We start from the raw sequence: 13,788 nt of genomic DNA, 5'->3' as shown, positions 1-13,788 counted from the left end.
GACGTCACAAACAGCCCCGCCCGCGGCGGGGGCGGGAGGGGGAGGGGACGGGAGGGTTGTGGGGGGAGGTTGTCCCCTAAATGTGGTGGGACCGAGATACAGGGGTGGGTTGGGGTGTGCTCGTGGTATGGGCATCACCGCCAGCTGGGCCGAGGCAGGGATATGGGGTGCGCTTGGGGTATGGAAGTCCCCTAAAGTGTGAGGTGCCCCCTCGGTCATGGAGTACTCCCAGTGTATGGAGGTCCCCGAAACAGTGGGGTGGCTTTAGGATTATGAGGACACTCCGGGAAGTAGCAGGTGCGCCCCAGCGTACGGGGGTCTGTGTAAGAATTGGTGCTCCAGGGATATGGGGGTGCTTACGGGGGAAAATGGTGTCTTGCAAAATGGGTAATTTCAGAGCTACAGGGCCCCAAAAAAGTGAGGTGATACAGGGCGTGGGAATATCCTAGGGGGCCTGTAATGGTGCCCTGGAGCTGGGGGTTGCCCAAAACCGGGCAGGTGTTCCCAGAGAATAGGAGTGTCCTTGTGTCTGTGGTGATACCCACGGGATATGATGGTGGCACTTGCCAGGTGCCCCAGGGAAGAAAGGTGCCCTGAAAACGTAGGGTACCCGTACGATGGACAAGCACAGAAAGCTGTGAGGATGGGGGTGCTCGAAGGGTTTGTGAGAATCCCAGCAGAATGGGGATGCATGGGGAATACCCTCACGTGCAGGTTTCCCCTAAAGGCAATAGGGGTACTCAGAGCCACGGCATTCGCTAAGTCTGTGGGGCTGGCACAGGGGCACGGCTCTCTCTGATAACATGGCACAGCCAGGGCAGGAGGGACATGGGACTCTACTCTGGGGGGGTGCCCCACAGCAACCCCCAACAGAGGGCAAGCCAGCCTTGAAGTCTCCCTGTGCATCCCCCAAATGCTGACACCACCCTTGCTCTATCAATGGGGAAACTGAGGCACAGAGCCTTGCATTGCCATCACCCACTAGCCACGGCCTCAAAGAGCTTCTGCTCTCCTGGGGGGACTGCAGCACACAGGGGTGCCTTGAAGGGGATCCCCGCATCCACTGAGGGCCTGGGGACAAAATGGAGACCCCTAACTGGACACCCCTGGGGTGCATCACTGCAGGGATGACAATGAACCCCTGGGTGCACCCCCGGTGCAGGGTGGCCTGGACATCCTGAGACAGGAGCCTGACAGGGGGCTGTGGGCTCCCCTTGGCCTGGGAAAGGCATCTGGGGGGACCAGGGAAGGGTCCCTTTGGCTGCCACTTCCGCTTCATGCTGGAGAAGATTTTGCAACGTTTCCTGCCCGGGCAGTATAAATTGGGCGGTGGAGGAAAGGGGTACTGGAAGGCGGCACGGCAGCAGGCGCAGGTGAGGGATCCTCCAGCTGCTGAGACCCCTGGGTCTGGTGCTGCCCTGCATCCCACCACACTTCGTACTGGAGCCCTTTGGGGGTGACATCTGGATTTAAACCTGTGCTTGTGTGCTTCCCAGTGAGAAACAGCTTGGGATCGGGAGAAGACCCCAGATTTCAGGGGACGGCAAGAGCAGCAAGCAGTGAGTCCATGGGTTGCTCCACTGGAGATTGTGGCTTTCCTTGGGCTTTGACAGCCCCACAGCACCCATCTGAGCCCCTTCACATGCGGAGCAGGCTGGGGACTTGGGTGGGCTGCTCCAGCTGCCCAAGAGGCTGCTTGGTGCGAAGGTAGAGGGAGGTGGTGGGTTGGAGCGCCCAGGGCTGTGCTGAGGGTTCATCTGGGTTGCAAACTGTCTGTAGTCCCCAGGGACATCAGCCTTGGGTGCTGTGGGGAAAAAGTGCCTGCTCCCCTTTCCTTGCACAGTGATGAGCTGGGAGGATGCTTCCCCATGGCATGTCCCTCTTTCCTCCCCACTGGGAGCCCCAGGGCCACCCCATTGTCCCCCAGCCCCGCCAGGGTCAGGAGGGGAAATGGAGTGTTGCTTGTTCCCCCATCTGGGCCAGCTGTGGGGTATCTGTGTGTGCTGTACCCGGGGAATACCCGTTTCTGGAGGAACCACCAGAAGTTTGGAGTGGGGAGGCAGAAAGAAGCAGCCAGAAATAGATGGAGGGGAAGCACTGGCATCAGTCTCTGCCCCGTGCCCATGGCAGCCCCACTTGGGAGGACATTCCCCCATGAGCACTGGCAGCATCCCTGGCTGCAGTCCTCTGGGATGCTGATGCCTCAGCATCCCAGCATCACCACCCTGGGATCACCATCCCAGGATTACCATCCCTGGATCACTGCAAGAGAGGGTACAGCAGAGCCAGGAGGGATTCTTCTGGGCAGTGGCACCAGCCCAGCTGCGGCAGGGAATTCACATCAGGCAAAAGGGGAAAGTTGGTCCCAGGGACGGTTTGTGTTCAAACAGGGCCAGTTTGGGGCTGGGGACCCCACAGCACTGGGGGGACTCAGCACCCCAAGCAGTCCCAAGCCCTGGCATCTCCAAGCCCTGGAGGGGCTGGGGGCTCAGAAGTGGGGCAGAGGGGTGAAACTAGAGTGAAACAAGAGTCCAGATCCATTCTGGGAGAAGGCTGAAAGCCAGTAGTCTGGGGAGGCAGAAACAGAGCAATCTCACCATCTCCTCTGTGTGAGGAGACAGGAAAAGCGACTGCCACCTGTGATTTCCCCATTGAGGCCGAGCACGGGGGGACACAGCAGTGCCCAGCTGAGCAACAGGAAAACCAGAGATGTAATATTTCCAAAGCTGCCTGCAAAGTGTGACATGTCTTTCCGTCCGGGGCTTGAAACCACTCCTGCAGGAGCAAGACCAGGAGGGGGAAGAAGGGCACAGAAAGAGCTTCAGACCTTCTTGAGTGCTGCCTGCCCCAGGCACCGTGACTGCATCCTTGTGGCTGACTGAGGTGGCACGAGGAGCAGCTCCAGCAGCAATGCTTGAGGGGGTGGAGAAGCTGGAGAGATACAGTGGTACTTGAAGACCTTTGGAGGTGCCTGAGGGGCTCTGAGATGCCCAAAGAGCTGAGAGGCTTTTGAAGGACCCACAGTAAGCAGGGGAGCCTAGGGTTTCTGGAGGAGCCAGGTGTCTCCTGGAGGGATGTGATGCTACATTGATGGGGAAGCCCCTTGACCTGAGAAGAGGTGATCAGTCTATGGGGGAACCCCTTCTTCCATAGGAGTCAGGAAAGGGACAGGACTGGGGTGAAATGGAGGAGATTGAGGCATTCAGGGGGTGTTTTACAAGGGGGCATATGAGGAACAGCGTCTACCTGCAGCACTGACCATCACCTGGCACAGTGTGGATGCAGTGGAGTGATGAAGGACAGCTGCCCATGGGCTGGGAGGGGACCTGGAGGGCAATGGAAATGCCAGAGGACTCAGAGATGCTGTTACCCCTGGTCCACAACACTCTGGCACTCCACATCATGCCATTTTGTGCTCCACAGGCAAAATGGAGCCCTTATCCTTCAGTGGGGATTTCTCCAACATCTTCTCCCTTTACAACTACACCTATGACTACAGCACAGCCATGCCTGACACTGCTATCTCATCCTCTCCATGCCGGCCTGAAAACTCTGTCCTCAACAAGTACCTGGTGGTGGTGATCTACTGCGTCGTCTTCATCCTCAGTGTGGTGGGGAACGGGCTGGTGGTGCTGGTGGTGACCTCCAGCCACACCAGCCGCTCCGTCACCGATGTCTACCTGCTCAACCTGGCTGTGGCAGACCTGCTCTTCGCTTTCAGCCTGCCGCTCTGGGCTGCCTACCGAGCCCATGAGTGGGTCTTTGGCACTGTGATGTGCAAAGCCATCTCCGTGCTGCAGGAAGCCAACTTCTACAGCGGCATCCTTCTGCTGGCCTGCATTAGCGTGGACCGCTACCTGGCCATCGTCTACGCCACACGGGCTGCCACTGAGAAGAGGCACTGGGTGAAGTTTGTCTGCTTGGGCATCTGGGTCTTCTCCGTGCTGCTCTCCCTGCCTGTGCTGCTCTTCCGTGAGGCTTTCCGCTCACCCAACAATGGCACCGTGTGCTACGAGCGCATCAGTGGCGAGGACACGGCCAAGTGGCGGGTGGTGCTGCGGATCCTGCCGCAGACCTTCGGCTTTGCCTTGCCCCTCCTGGTGATGCTCTTCTGCTACGGCGTCACCATCCACACCCTCCTGCAGACCAAGAATGCTCAGAAGCAGCGGGCCATGAAGGTCATCTTCGCTGTGGTGCTGGTCTTCCTCATCTGCTGGCTGCCCTATAACATCACGCTGGTGAGCGACACCCTCATGAGGACGCGGGCCATTGCCGAGACCTGTGAGAGGAGGAACCGCATCGACACAGCCCTCTCTGTCACGCAGGTCCTGGGCTTTGCCCACAGCTGCATCAACCCCATCATCTATGCCTTCATCGGTCAAAAGTTTCGCAACAGCTTCCTCAAGATCCTGGCACAGCGTGGGCTGATCAGCAAGGATGCTGTTGCCCGCTACGGCCGCACCTCCTATGCCTCCACCTCCGGCAATACATCCACCACCCTCTGAGCCCTTCTGGGACCCAGCCCTTGTGGCTTCCAGCAGGTCCCAGCACCCCACACACCTCAGCATCCTCATCCAACCCCCTGGAATGTGGGTGGTGATGCCATGGGGATGGGCAGGGCCACCACTGGATGCTGGACCCCAACTGGAAGGGGGCTTGGTGGCAAGGTGGTCGGACCCCATTGCCAGGGGAGTGATGTCAAGTGTGCACCCTCCCCTCACTTTGGGACAAAGCCTGTGACCCTGGGGATTCTGTGAGCCTGCTGTGGGAATGGTGTTTTTACCCAGTGACCGTCCAGCAATAAAGGAGTTGGTGGGTTGGTCACCCATGTCTGGCTCCTCTTTGCCATGGGAAAGGAGATGGCAGGACAGGGCCAGGGCACATCTCTGAGGACAGTGCCAAAACGGTGGTGCCAGCTGAGCCTGTCAGAGTGTGGGTAACCCTGCTTCCAGGACAGGGTTCGACATCCTGTGCATCCCCAAATGGGACCCAAGCCCAGGTTTTGCTTCCTACAGCTCCCCAGACAGGTCCTGGCACTTCCCTGGTACAGAGGTCTCCATGTGGAGTCTATCCCACCTGGGAACAAAGTCATTCCCTTCCCAACCCCAATCTCAGCCCCCGCAGAGCAAATCACTGAAAGATCCCTGAGCAGCCCCTCACACCGAGCCAGCCCTGTGACCCCTGCCTGAAGGGTGCCAGCACCCCAGGCACCCCTGCTCCCCCCAACCATGGTGTCATGACATTGTTGTGCAAAGGGCTGGGAACCTGTCCCTTACACAACCGGGATGTTTCCGCCCTGGCTTGGGCAACTGGGGCTGACACTTGACCGGGGTTGAGGAGCTGAAGAAAGGACTGTGACCCTGCTGGGGACTCTCCTGTCACTCTGTGTGCCAGGCCTCAGGATGCCTGCCCTGGCACTCCTAAGCATCTCTCCACTGCGGTCCCATACTGCTCCTCCACTGACCTTGATCCAGATTCCTAGGGGTCCATAACCATGGGGGCATCAGTGGGTGTCACCCACATGCTGGCTCGTGGGTGAGTATGGGAGTCGCCTAGCACCCAGGTGGGAAGCCTGGGGACTCAGGGCAGAGCAGGGTCGGTAGGGGTGCTGAGCAAAGACAGCCCATCCCCTTTGCATCTGAGAAACCTCTTGCCCAAGTGGTTCCTTGCAGCATGGTAGGAAGCCAGGGCTGTTGGCCAAGAGCTGTCTACCCTCCCCCCCGTGGAATGGTGCAGGCAATGGCTCCTCCTGGCTGCAGCTGGAACACCCTTTTTTGGGGATGGTTTCCCCCCAGGAGGACTTGAACACCCCCACACCAGCATTCCCCCACCCTACATGCAATCTGGGTGTCAATCTGGCAGTGACCGATAGATGACACGGAAGCCACAGGGATAGCAGAAATGAGTAGTTTTCCTCTTTGTGGACCAGCCGCAAGAAAGACACATCTCAAACCCAAAATGTTGGGCAGCAGGACCTGCATGCAGGCCCCGGACACCTGGGTCCCCAGTAAGTCCAAGAGGAGGCAGCCAGGGCAGGAGGTGTCCCAGACATGGTGCCAGTGCTGCTGTCCCCGCTCATGTAGCCTGCGGGTGCCTTTGCTGGTAGCAAATCAGGCAGCAGCGGCCGTGCTTGCCCATGTCCATGGAGCACGTGTGGCACACCTTTTGCTGGCACAGCCTGCTGAGGAAGCAGGAGGTGAGAGCTGAGCCATCCCTGCGCTGTGCCAGTGCCACCCCCCCTTCCCCCCATAGCCCACCTGCAGTTGTACCGCCGGGAGAGCAGGCGGAAATCCTTGTGGCAGCGGGCACACAACCCCGGGTCGCGGGGCACCGGCCTGGGCACCGGAGTGTCAATGCCCTCTGTCTTCTGCCACAGGGCATCCTTCTCCCTGCGGGAGGGGAGGGGTCAGCCCTGGATTTGCCTGGGCTCTGGTGCCCTCCTCTGGGCAAAGGGGTTTGGGTCCCCTTGCCCTTGTGTGGAGTCCCCGGGGCTCTCACCGCAGCAGCTCCAGCAGCCGCTCCTTCATGTCGCGGATGAGCTCCTGCTGCCGTGCCTGCTCGGCGCCGCGCGTGGCCTCCCGCTCCAGGGCCTCCCGCTGCGCCCGCTGCAGCGCCGATGCCCAGCGCTCACCGTCCTGCCGGGCCCTGGCGCGGGGCAGTGGCGACATGGTCCCCCTGTCTCCCATACGGTCGTCTCTCCATCCCTCCATGCATGCGGATAAACCTCCCGCCGCTGGATCCTCCCTCGCACCCTCCCTCCCTCCCTTCTTTTCTCTGCTGTTGCCCATCCATCCTCAAGCTCTCTCCCCGTCCTCACAGCCACCTTGCCATCTGCCACCCATCCGTTTCCCCACTGTTCATCCATCCTTCTCCACGCCCGTACCTCTGGTCTTCTGCCCACCCACCCATGCATCTAATCACCCCAGATTCATCCCTCTGTCTCTCCATCCACCGTCCCATCTCCATCCATTCATCCTAAAGTGATCCCTCCGTCCCTCCCTCTATCTACTAATGCCAAATCACTCCATCCCTCTGCCCACCTACCCCTCCACCTACCTATCAGTCCCAAATTAACCTCTCCCTCCAGTCCTCCTCCCTCAAATCCTTCCCTCTCTCCCCCTGCCAATCCCCAGCGGCTGTTCGGCTGTGTCCAAGCAGGACATCATTGGGGGTCCCAGGGAAAACCATGTGGCAGGTGGACATAGGCGGTCCCACTGTGGGGTGATGAGTGGTGGAAGTAGGGGTCCCCGCCCAACCTGCTGAGCTCCTCTTGCAGCTGTGCCATCTCCTGTCGCTGGGCCTGGAGCTGCTGCCGGCTCTGCCAGGTCTCCTCCTGTGCTGTGGCAGCCAGGCTGGCCAAGCGCTGGGGGAGAGTGGGGGGTCAGTCCTGGACCCCAAACCCCCAGCCCACCATGGGATCCCCTTGGACTTGCCCATACCATGGCCATGCTGGTGACTGTGCTGGGCCCCCCCTCTGCCTTGGGGTCTGGTAGGGACTCCTGGGGACCACGGGCAAGCTCCAGTGCCTGTTGCAGCACCTTCTCCACGGCAGCCACCTCATCTGAAGCACGAGCATCCTCCAGCGTGTTCGTCCGTCCTGCTGCCACCAGTGCTGCCTGGCATTCCTGCAGGCGCGAGGTCAGTGCTGCCACCTCTGCCAGCACCCTGGCCAGCTGGGTACCCCGCTCCTCTGCCACCTCTTGCCAGCCCCGTGCCTCCTCCTCTGCCTGTGCCAGTGCCCCTCGGTCCCCTGCTGCCACCGCTGCCTCCAGAGCCCGCTCCAGGAAGGTATTGGTTTCCCGCAGTGCTTCAGCCTCGCGTGCCCACAGCTGGGCCCGCCGGGCACTGCTCTCCTCCCGCTGCTGGTGCCGCAGTTCAGCCCGTGCCAGCCGTGCTGCCAGCGCCTGTGCAGCTGCCTCACGCTGACCCAGCTTGGCCCTCAGCTGGGACACCAGTGCCTCTGTCCCACCCGGCTGCCGGGGCACCAGTGACCGGGAGCCCAGCATGCACCTTGTGCCAGTGGGCAGTGGGGACATGCCAGGCTCTCCAGCACCATCAGGCTGCAGTGCTTTGCCAGTGCCATGGGCATCCTCCAGTTCCTCTACATCCGCATCCTTCATCTCCTTCTCATCCTCCTCCAACTCTTCATCCTTCTCTTCCAAATCCTCCTCCATGTCCTTCTCCACGTCCACTTCCACATCCTCCACCTTCACCTCCTCTATATCCTCACTGTCATCCTTCTCCACCTCCTCTTCAGCCTCCTCTTCCATGTCCTTCTTCACCTCCACATCCTCCACATCCCCCTCTATATCTTCCATCTCCACACTCCCCACCTGCAGGGCAGCCAGAGTGGGTGGGCATGGGTGGGCTGGTGCCCCATGGGGTGCCACAGTGGGATGGGCAATACCATCGGACCGTCCATGTGCCACAGTGCCGGTACTGTCTGTCTGCAGGGCTGTCTTTGCTGGGCTGCTCCTGATCACCGGGCTGGGCCGTACCAGTGTCCTAGAGGGGACACAGGGCTCAGGACTACCAGGGCACCCCCAAGGTGAATAGGGCATCATCACCCTCCATTTGGACTCCCTGGGCACAGCCAGCCTTTAGGGATTTAGGGGGCAGCAGGGCAGAGGATCAGGGATGTTGGTGACACCAGCCTGAGCACCCACAGAACAGGTGGCACCCATCAACCCAAGTCTGTGTGCTTGTGGCAGTGTGTGCACACGAGCATGTGAGCAGCAGAACAGGTGAGTGTGCTGGAACAGCTGCATCCACGAGTGCCCCCCACAAGTGTGCCCGGGGGAACGGTGTGCAAGCAGGTGTCCCTGTGTGTCAGATGTCACAGTGTCATGGTGTTGTAGCAGGGATATACTTGGCAGAGGACGGCTCTGTGTGTGTGTACATGTGCATGTGGCATGTTTGCAGGCACAGGCACAGTGTGCCAGTGACTGTGCCCTCCTGGGGCTACAGATGGAGAGCTGGCACATCTGGGGTGCTGTGTGGGGTCTAGGGCAGTGGGGCAATGCCCACGTGCTTCTCTGCAATGCTAAGCCCCAGGTGGCTCTGATGCCCCTGACATCCCCAGTGCTGCCAATGCCCCTGGTGCCCCCAGTGTCCCCAGGCTCACTCAGAGAACATGGGCCAGGCGGTGTCCAGGTCATCCCTGTGCAGGGCCAGGTGGAAGGTGACACAGTCCAGCTCATAGAGGCTGCCCAGGATCTCTGCCCGCCATTTGGGGCTCAGGAAGGGGCTGCGGGCGTAGTACCACTCGCTGCAACCACAAAACAAGCTCATGCATCCCTCCATGCCCTGAACAGGCACACATGCCTGAAGCACCTCTGCTGACTGGGTGCTACAGTGCGCTGCCCACCCTGGCCCCATCCCCCACCACCATGAGCATCCCCTCACTGTGCCCCTGCTCTCTCACCAGAGGCTCTCAGGGTCGAGGAGGCAGAGCTGCAGGGACTCTGCCAGCTGCCGGTGCACCAGGCAGTACCGCAGAAAGGCTCGGCCCCTGCCCACAGGGGTCTTCAGCTGCAGGGGAGAGGGGGCTGTCAATCCCTCTCACTCCCCCCTCCCATACCTCCCCCCCAGCCCATGCAGGGGGAAAGAGGGTCCCCAGGGCTAGGGCTGGGGTGCAGTGGGGATCCCAGAGGGGAGAAAACCATTTATAGCACCAGTGGGCAAATCCTTGGTGCCCAAGTGAGTGTGTGCCTGTGCACAAGCGCATGTGCACCCACAAGCAAGCAAAAGCCCCTGTGTGTGCACAAGTCCCTGGGTATCCCACCAGCCCATGCCCACCTTGTCCAGGGAGGTGACAAAGTGAATGCCTTCATGCTCCTGCCGGCACCGTGCTAGGCCCTGGCACAAGAAGTCCCAATAGTCCTTGCGCTGCCCAAAGAAGCTCCTCTTCTCCTTGAGGTCAAACTGGCAGAGGTACAAGCTTGGATTTTCTTTTTTGGGAGTGTCCCCTGCCCCCCCCCCTACCCAGCCTGTCCCCTGTGGGGCTGGAATCCAGCCAGCTCCCCCAGCAGGGTTGTTCTGGGTGTCCCTGGCTGTCCTCTCTTCACTGCTTCCATGCCTCAATTTCCCTTTTGCAGCACATGTAATTACACGTGTGGGCAAGGGAGAGCCTGGTCCGGGTGGCTGCGGATGCCCAGGGCCAGACAACGCTGGGTGCGGTTATTCCACTCCCAGAATGGTTAACACAGGGTCCCCTCTTCTCTCAGCTGTGCCTAAGGGGAAACTGAGGCAGGGAGCAGCAGGGACCAAAGAGCAGCAGTACCTGGAGGAGGAACTCTAGCTGGGCACAGAGGCTGTGCAGCTCCCGGCTCCCGTCTGTCACCGGCAGCTTCTGCTCCTGGTAGCTGCGGTTCAGCTCGGCCACGGTCTCTGTGGGAGGGCAGGGCTGGGCTGGCATGGCACCTTCTCCCATCCTACCCCTCTCCCCACTGCCTCACAACTCCTGGCCTCGGGGATTTCTGATGGTGGGTAAAATCATAGAATCATAGAATCTAAGTTGGAAAAGACCTTCAAGATCGAGTCCAGTCATTAACCCAGCACTTCTAACTCCACCATGTGTGTAGCCAAATGCTACATCTACATGTCTTTTAAATACCTCCATGGGTGGGTGACTCTACTACTTCCCTGGGTAGCCTGTTCCAATGCTTGATAAACATTTCCATGAAGAAATTTTTCCTAATATCCAATCTAAACCTCTCCTGGAACAATTTGAGGCCATTTCCTCTTGTCCTAACCCTTGTAACTGGGGAGAAGAGACTGACTCCCTCCTGGCTATAACTTCATTTCAGGTAGTTGTAGAGAGTGATAAGATTCCCCCTGAGCCTCCTTTTCTTCAAAGAGAAAGAGGAACTTGCCCTGGGATGAAGGAGGAGAGCAGGGGGAACAAGGAGCACAGCCACCTCCTGGGCACTGGTAGTTCCCAGGGGCTGGGAGTGAGGATGGGAGCAGGCAGCAGTGGCAGGGTTGGCACGGGGATTCTCTGGAGCGGTGCTGGCAGTGACACCCCCCACTGCCCATGACTTGGGTGCAAGGAGAGATGTGCCATGCAGGGAACATGCTGGCAGGGGACTGGTTGGCACACTTACTCTGCAGGTCCTTGATGACACGGTTGAGCTCCCCTTCCCCTGCCATGGCTGTTCACAGGGATCTGCAGAGGCAGGGGCAGTGATGAGAGGTTCTAGGCAGACACTCCCCTGGCACCCAAAAACTCTCTGTCCCAGAGAGAGGGTCTCCCCCCCCCCCCCAGCTCTACCCCAGAGCTGCCTGCTGTTAAGGTGAGAGGGGGTAGGTTTAGGCAGCCCCTTACCCTGCCCATGTCCCCCCACTACATGGGCCAGAGCACACGGGGTGGACAAAGGTGTCCCATCCTGCACCCCCTTAGTTGTCCATGTGCCCTGCCCCTAAATATCCTCAGCCTTTGCTCCCATTCCTTGGGGAGTTCCTGAGGCTAACCCCACCCTATCCCTGGTGTGTCCCTGTCCTTATCCCTGTCCCTGTTCGCCAGGATTCAGGATGTGGGTTTGGCGCAGAGGAAGTGCTGCTTTTGCTTCTGCTCTCGCTTCCCTCGCTCACATCACGAACAATGCAGGGACTCCTGGGTGGTTGAGCAAGGGGGCACACCACCCCTGACATGCAGCCCCCTAAACTGAGCTCCCTAGGCAGAACCCTCTGGCACAGCATGACGCCTGCGTGGCTGGCACGGGGTTTGGGCGAGTTGTGGGCATGAGGTGGGGGGCCACACTGCAGCGGAGTGATTTTGGGGTGGGTGGCAGGTTGGGGACAGGGTGAGGGAAATAGCCCACGGAGGTGGCAGGTCTGTGACTTGTCACTGCGGGTGGTGTCTGGCTGGTGTGGGGGAGCACACGTGTGTGTGTGGGGGTGTGCCTGGCAGGGTGCGCGTGCACTCACAGGAGTGGGTGCACAAGTGCGCCCAAACGTGCCCAAGTGTGTGAGTGCCCTGTGCCCTCTACCACGGCAGAGTGGGAGAGAAGGACGCAGGTCCCGGGCTGCCTGTGTTCCCATTCCAATGCCCTTGAGAGACCTTGGATGAGCTATCTTTGTGTCTGCCCATCCTACTTGTACCTCAGTTTCCCCTGGGAAGAGAAGCCCCTTACCTGTATCCAGGAGCTGTGGGGTGCCCCGAGGCAGTTGCTGAGTGCCGGGGGTATGCTGGCATGTCCCCGTGCCCACGCTGTGCCTGCCTGCTTCTCCTTTTGTACCTTGGGCAGGAGGAAGTGTGGGAGGTTGGTGGGGCTGCAGAAGCCACAGCCTGCCCAGCCCACATCACATCAGGCACTGCAGCTTAGCCCCCAGCACCTGGCTCCCTGTTTTGGGGTGTGCCAGTTCTGAGGAAAGGGTCAGCAAGGCTGGTCCCCCTATGCAGCTTTTGCAGGGGCAGAGGAAGGACAGTGTCAGGCACCCTGATGCTCTCCCACAGGAATGGAAATTCAGAACTCTTTGAAGAACCTGCCCGCAGTTTTTGTGGAGGGGGTCCAGGACCTATACTCAGCTAGAAGCAGCCAGCAGCAGCCCCTAGCACAGAGGCCACCTCCATGCAAAACAGCCCCTGGGCACTGAGACCCCTGAAGGAGCTGCAGCCCCCCCAGCAAAGACCACAACCCTCCCCAGGCATCTGGCCTCCACATGGGGGCTATACCCAGAGCCAGTGTGTAAACTCTTTCCAGAGCATTCTGGACAAGGCTCCCTCTTGTTAGGGAGCCCCCAGCCCAGCAGTGCCCCTCACCCACTGTGCCTGGACCCCTGTACTTTGTCATCCCTGTCCTGTGGGCTCCTTCTGGACTGGGGACTGAAAAACTCCTGTGGGGGGATGTCAGAGTTGATGCCAGCCCATCCCACCAGTCCAGGCAGGGGGACCCACTGCCATCCCGCTCCCCACCACCACCTTGATGGATGGCCACAGCAATGCCCATGTCCTATCCTCTGCCATGCCCCTTCTTGTAGCACATGCTGCCCCTACCTGAGCCACCTGGGTGTCCTGGGGTGCACCCGTGTCCCCCTGGCCAGGCCTCGCTCGGCGCCAAAGTGAAAGTAGGAAGTGATGCTGAGTGGGAGCCTGGGCCTCCCAGCACCCTCCTGGCTCCCGGGTGGGTGTTGGCCTTTGGGGTGCAGCTGGGGAGCATAGAGGAGCCAGCGGCAGTACTCGGGGTGACCCCAGCCTCCTCAGCATCCCATTGCTCTGCACCACCCCGCAGTGTGTGGCACCGTGGGCATGGGGCACAGCACCCCATATCGGACAGGGATGTGGGCAGGGTGTTGGGTGGTGGTGGAGCATCAGCCCGCTGGGCTGGGGTTGTGTGTTGGTGTGTGTGTGCATGCGTGTGCAGGCGTGCGTGACTGCACGTGTGTGCAGGCTGTGCGAGCACGGCTGCGTGTGTGGGTGCAAGCTGTACACGTGTGGCTGCTGTGGGTGTGAGGCTGAGAGGGCACCGTGTGTGCCCTTCATTGCACCCGCCCCTGTGCCCCGTGCAGGCACTGCACGGGCGAGACCCCAACACCTGCAGGGGGACATGCCCCTGCCCGCCGTGCCACTGCGGCGGCCTGGCAGCAGGGTCCCCCGTCCCTGCCCCAGCCAAGGGCCAGGGCGGGGGTGCCGGGGGCTGGGGGGGCACAGAAGGCTCTCACCCATCCTTGGCGTGGGTGCAATTCAATTAACGAGGCCTGGCCCTGGTTCAGCACAGCCAATAAAGCTAATGGCCCCGCACAGGCCTGGCGCTGCCCGCCGGGGGGGGAGGGGGGGGAGCCGGGGGC

General features: G+C 60.4%; 2 protein-coding genes across 4 annotated transcripts; one reads left to right on the top strand and one right to left on the bottom strand.

The window, feature by feature from the left end:
• The first annotated feature begins 117 nt into the window (after nt 1-117).
• LOC104693981 (C-X-C chemokine receptor type 2) lies at nt 118-4,789 on the top strand. Its single transcript, XM_010406963.4, has 2 exons — nt 118-1,559; nt 3,424-4,789. The coding sequence occupies exon 2, from the start codon at nt 3,429-3,431 to the stop codon at nt 4,503-4,505; it is 1,077 nt and encodes a 358-aa protein (XP_010405265.2). The 5' UTR covers nt 118-1,559; nt 3,424-3,428; the 3' UTR covers nt 4,506-4,789.
• A 1,104-nt stretch (nt 4,790-5,893) lies between these two features.
• On the bottom strand, nt 5,894-13,092 carry RUFY4 (RUN and FYVE domain containing 4). 3 transcript variants are annotated; one of them, XM_039555580.1, is made up of 12 exons: nt 12,998-13,092; nt 12,135-12,239; nt 11,106-11,167; nt 10,283-10,389; nt 9,799-9,924; nt 9,425-9,531; nt 9,125-9,268; nt 7,440-8,505; nt 7,257-7,363; nt 6,499-6,645; nt 6,258-6,389; nt 5,894-6,181 (listed from the first exon to the last, which is right to left on the bottom strand). In XM_039555580.1, exons 3-12 carry the CDS (start codon nt 11,149-11,151, stop codon nt 6,076-6,078), a joined length of 2,088 nt encoding a protein of 695 aa, XP_039411514.1. In that variant the 5' UTR covers nt 11,152-11,167; nt 12,135-12,239; nt 12,998-13,092; the 3' UTR covers nt 5,894-6,075. The 3 variants fall into 3 exon arrangements, with proteins under 3 accessions (XP_039411514.1, XP_039411515.1, XP_039411516.1); XM_039555581.1 differs by having other exon boundaries at nt 5,894-6,178; XM_039555582.1 differs by lacking the exons at nt 9,425-9,531; nt 10,283-10,389; nt 11,106-11,167; nt 12,135-12,239; nt 12,998-13,092 and having other exon boundaries at nt 9,799-9,918.
• Between the last annotated feature and the right edge of the window lie 696 nt (nt 13,093-13,788).

This window comes from Corvus cornix, chromosome 7, assembly GCF_000738735.6.
Source record: "Corvus cornix cornix isolate S_Up_H32 chromosome 7, ASM73873v5, whole genome shotgun sequence".
NCBI classification, from domain to species: domain Eukaryota; kingdom Metazoa; phylum Chordata; class Aves; order Passeriformes; family Corvidae; genus Corvus; species Corvus cornix.
The sequence above is the reverse complement of the archived record's forward strand: the minus strand, read 5'-3'. Positions and strand labels throughout refer to the sequence as shown.

Bases quoted from the DNA above. Each gene is read 5' to 3' on its own strand.
- RUFY4 (XM_039555580.1), bottom strand. From the start codon at position 11,151: ATGGCAGGGGAAGGGGAGCTCAACCGTGTCATCAAGGACCTGCAGA. The intron at 10,390-11,105 runs GTAAGTGTGCCA...GCCCTCCCACAG, and splicing joins TGTCATCAAGGACCTGCAGA to AGACCGTGGCCGAGCTGAAC. The intron at 6,646-7,256 runs GTTGGGCGGGGA...GCCCCGCGCCAG, and splicing joins CTGCAAGAGGAGCTCAGCAG to GGCCCGGCAGGACGGTGAGC.
- LOC104693981 (XM_010406963.4), top strand. From the start codon at position 3,429: ATGGAGCCCTTATCCTTCAGTGGGGATTTCTCCAACATCTTCTCCCTT.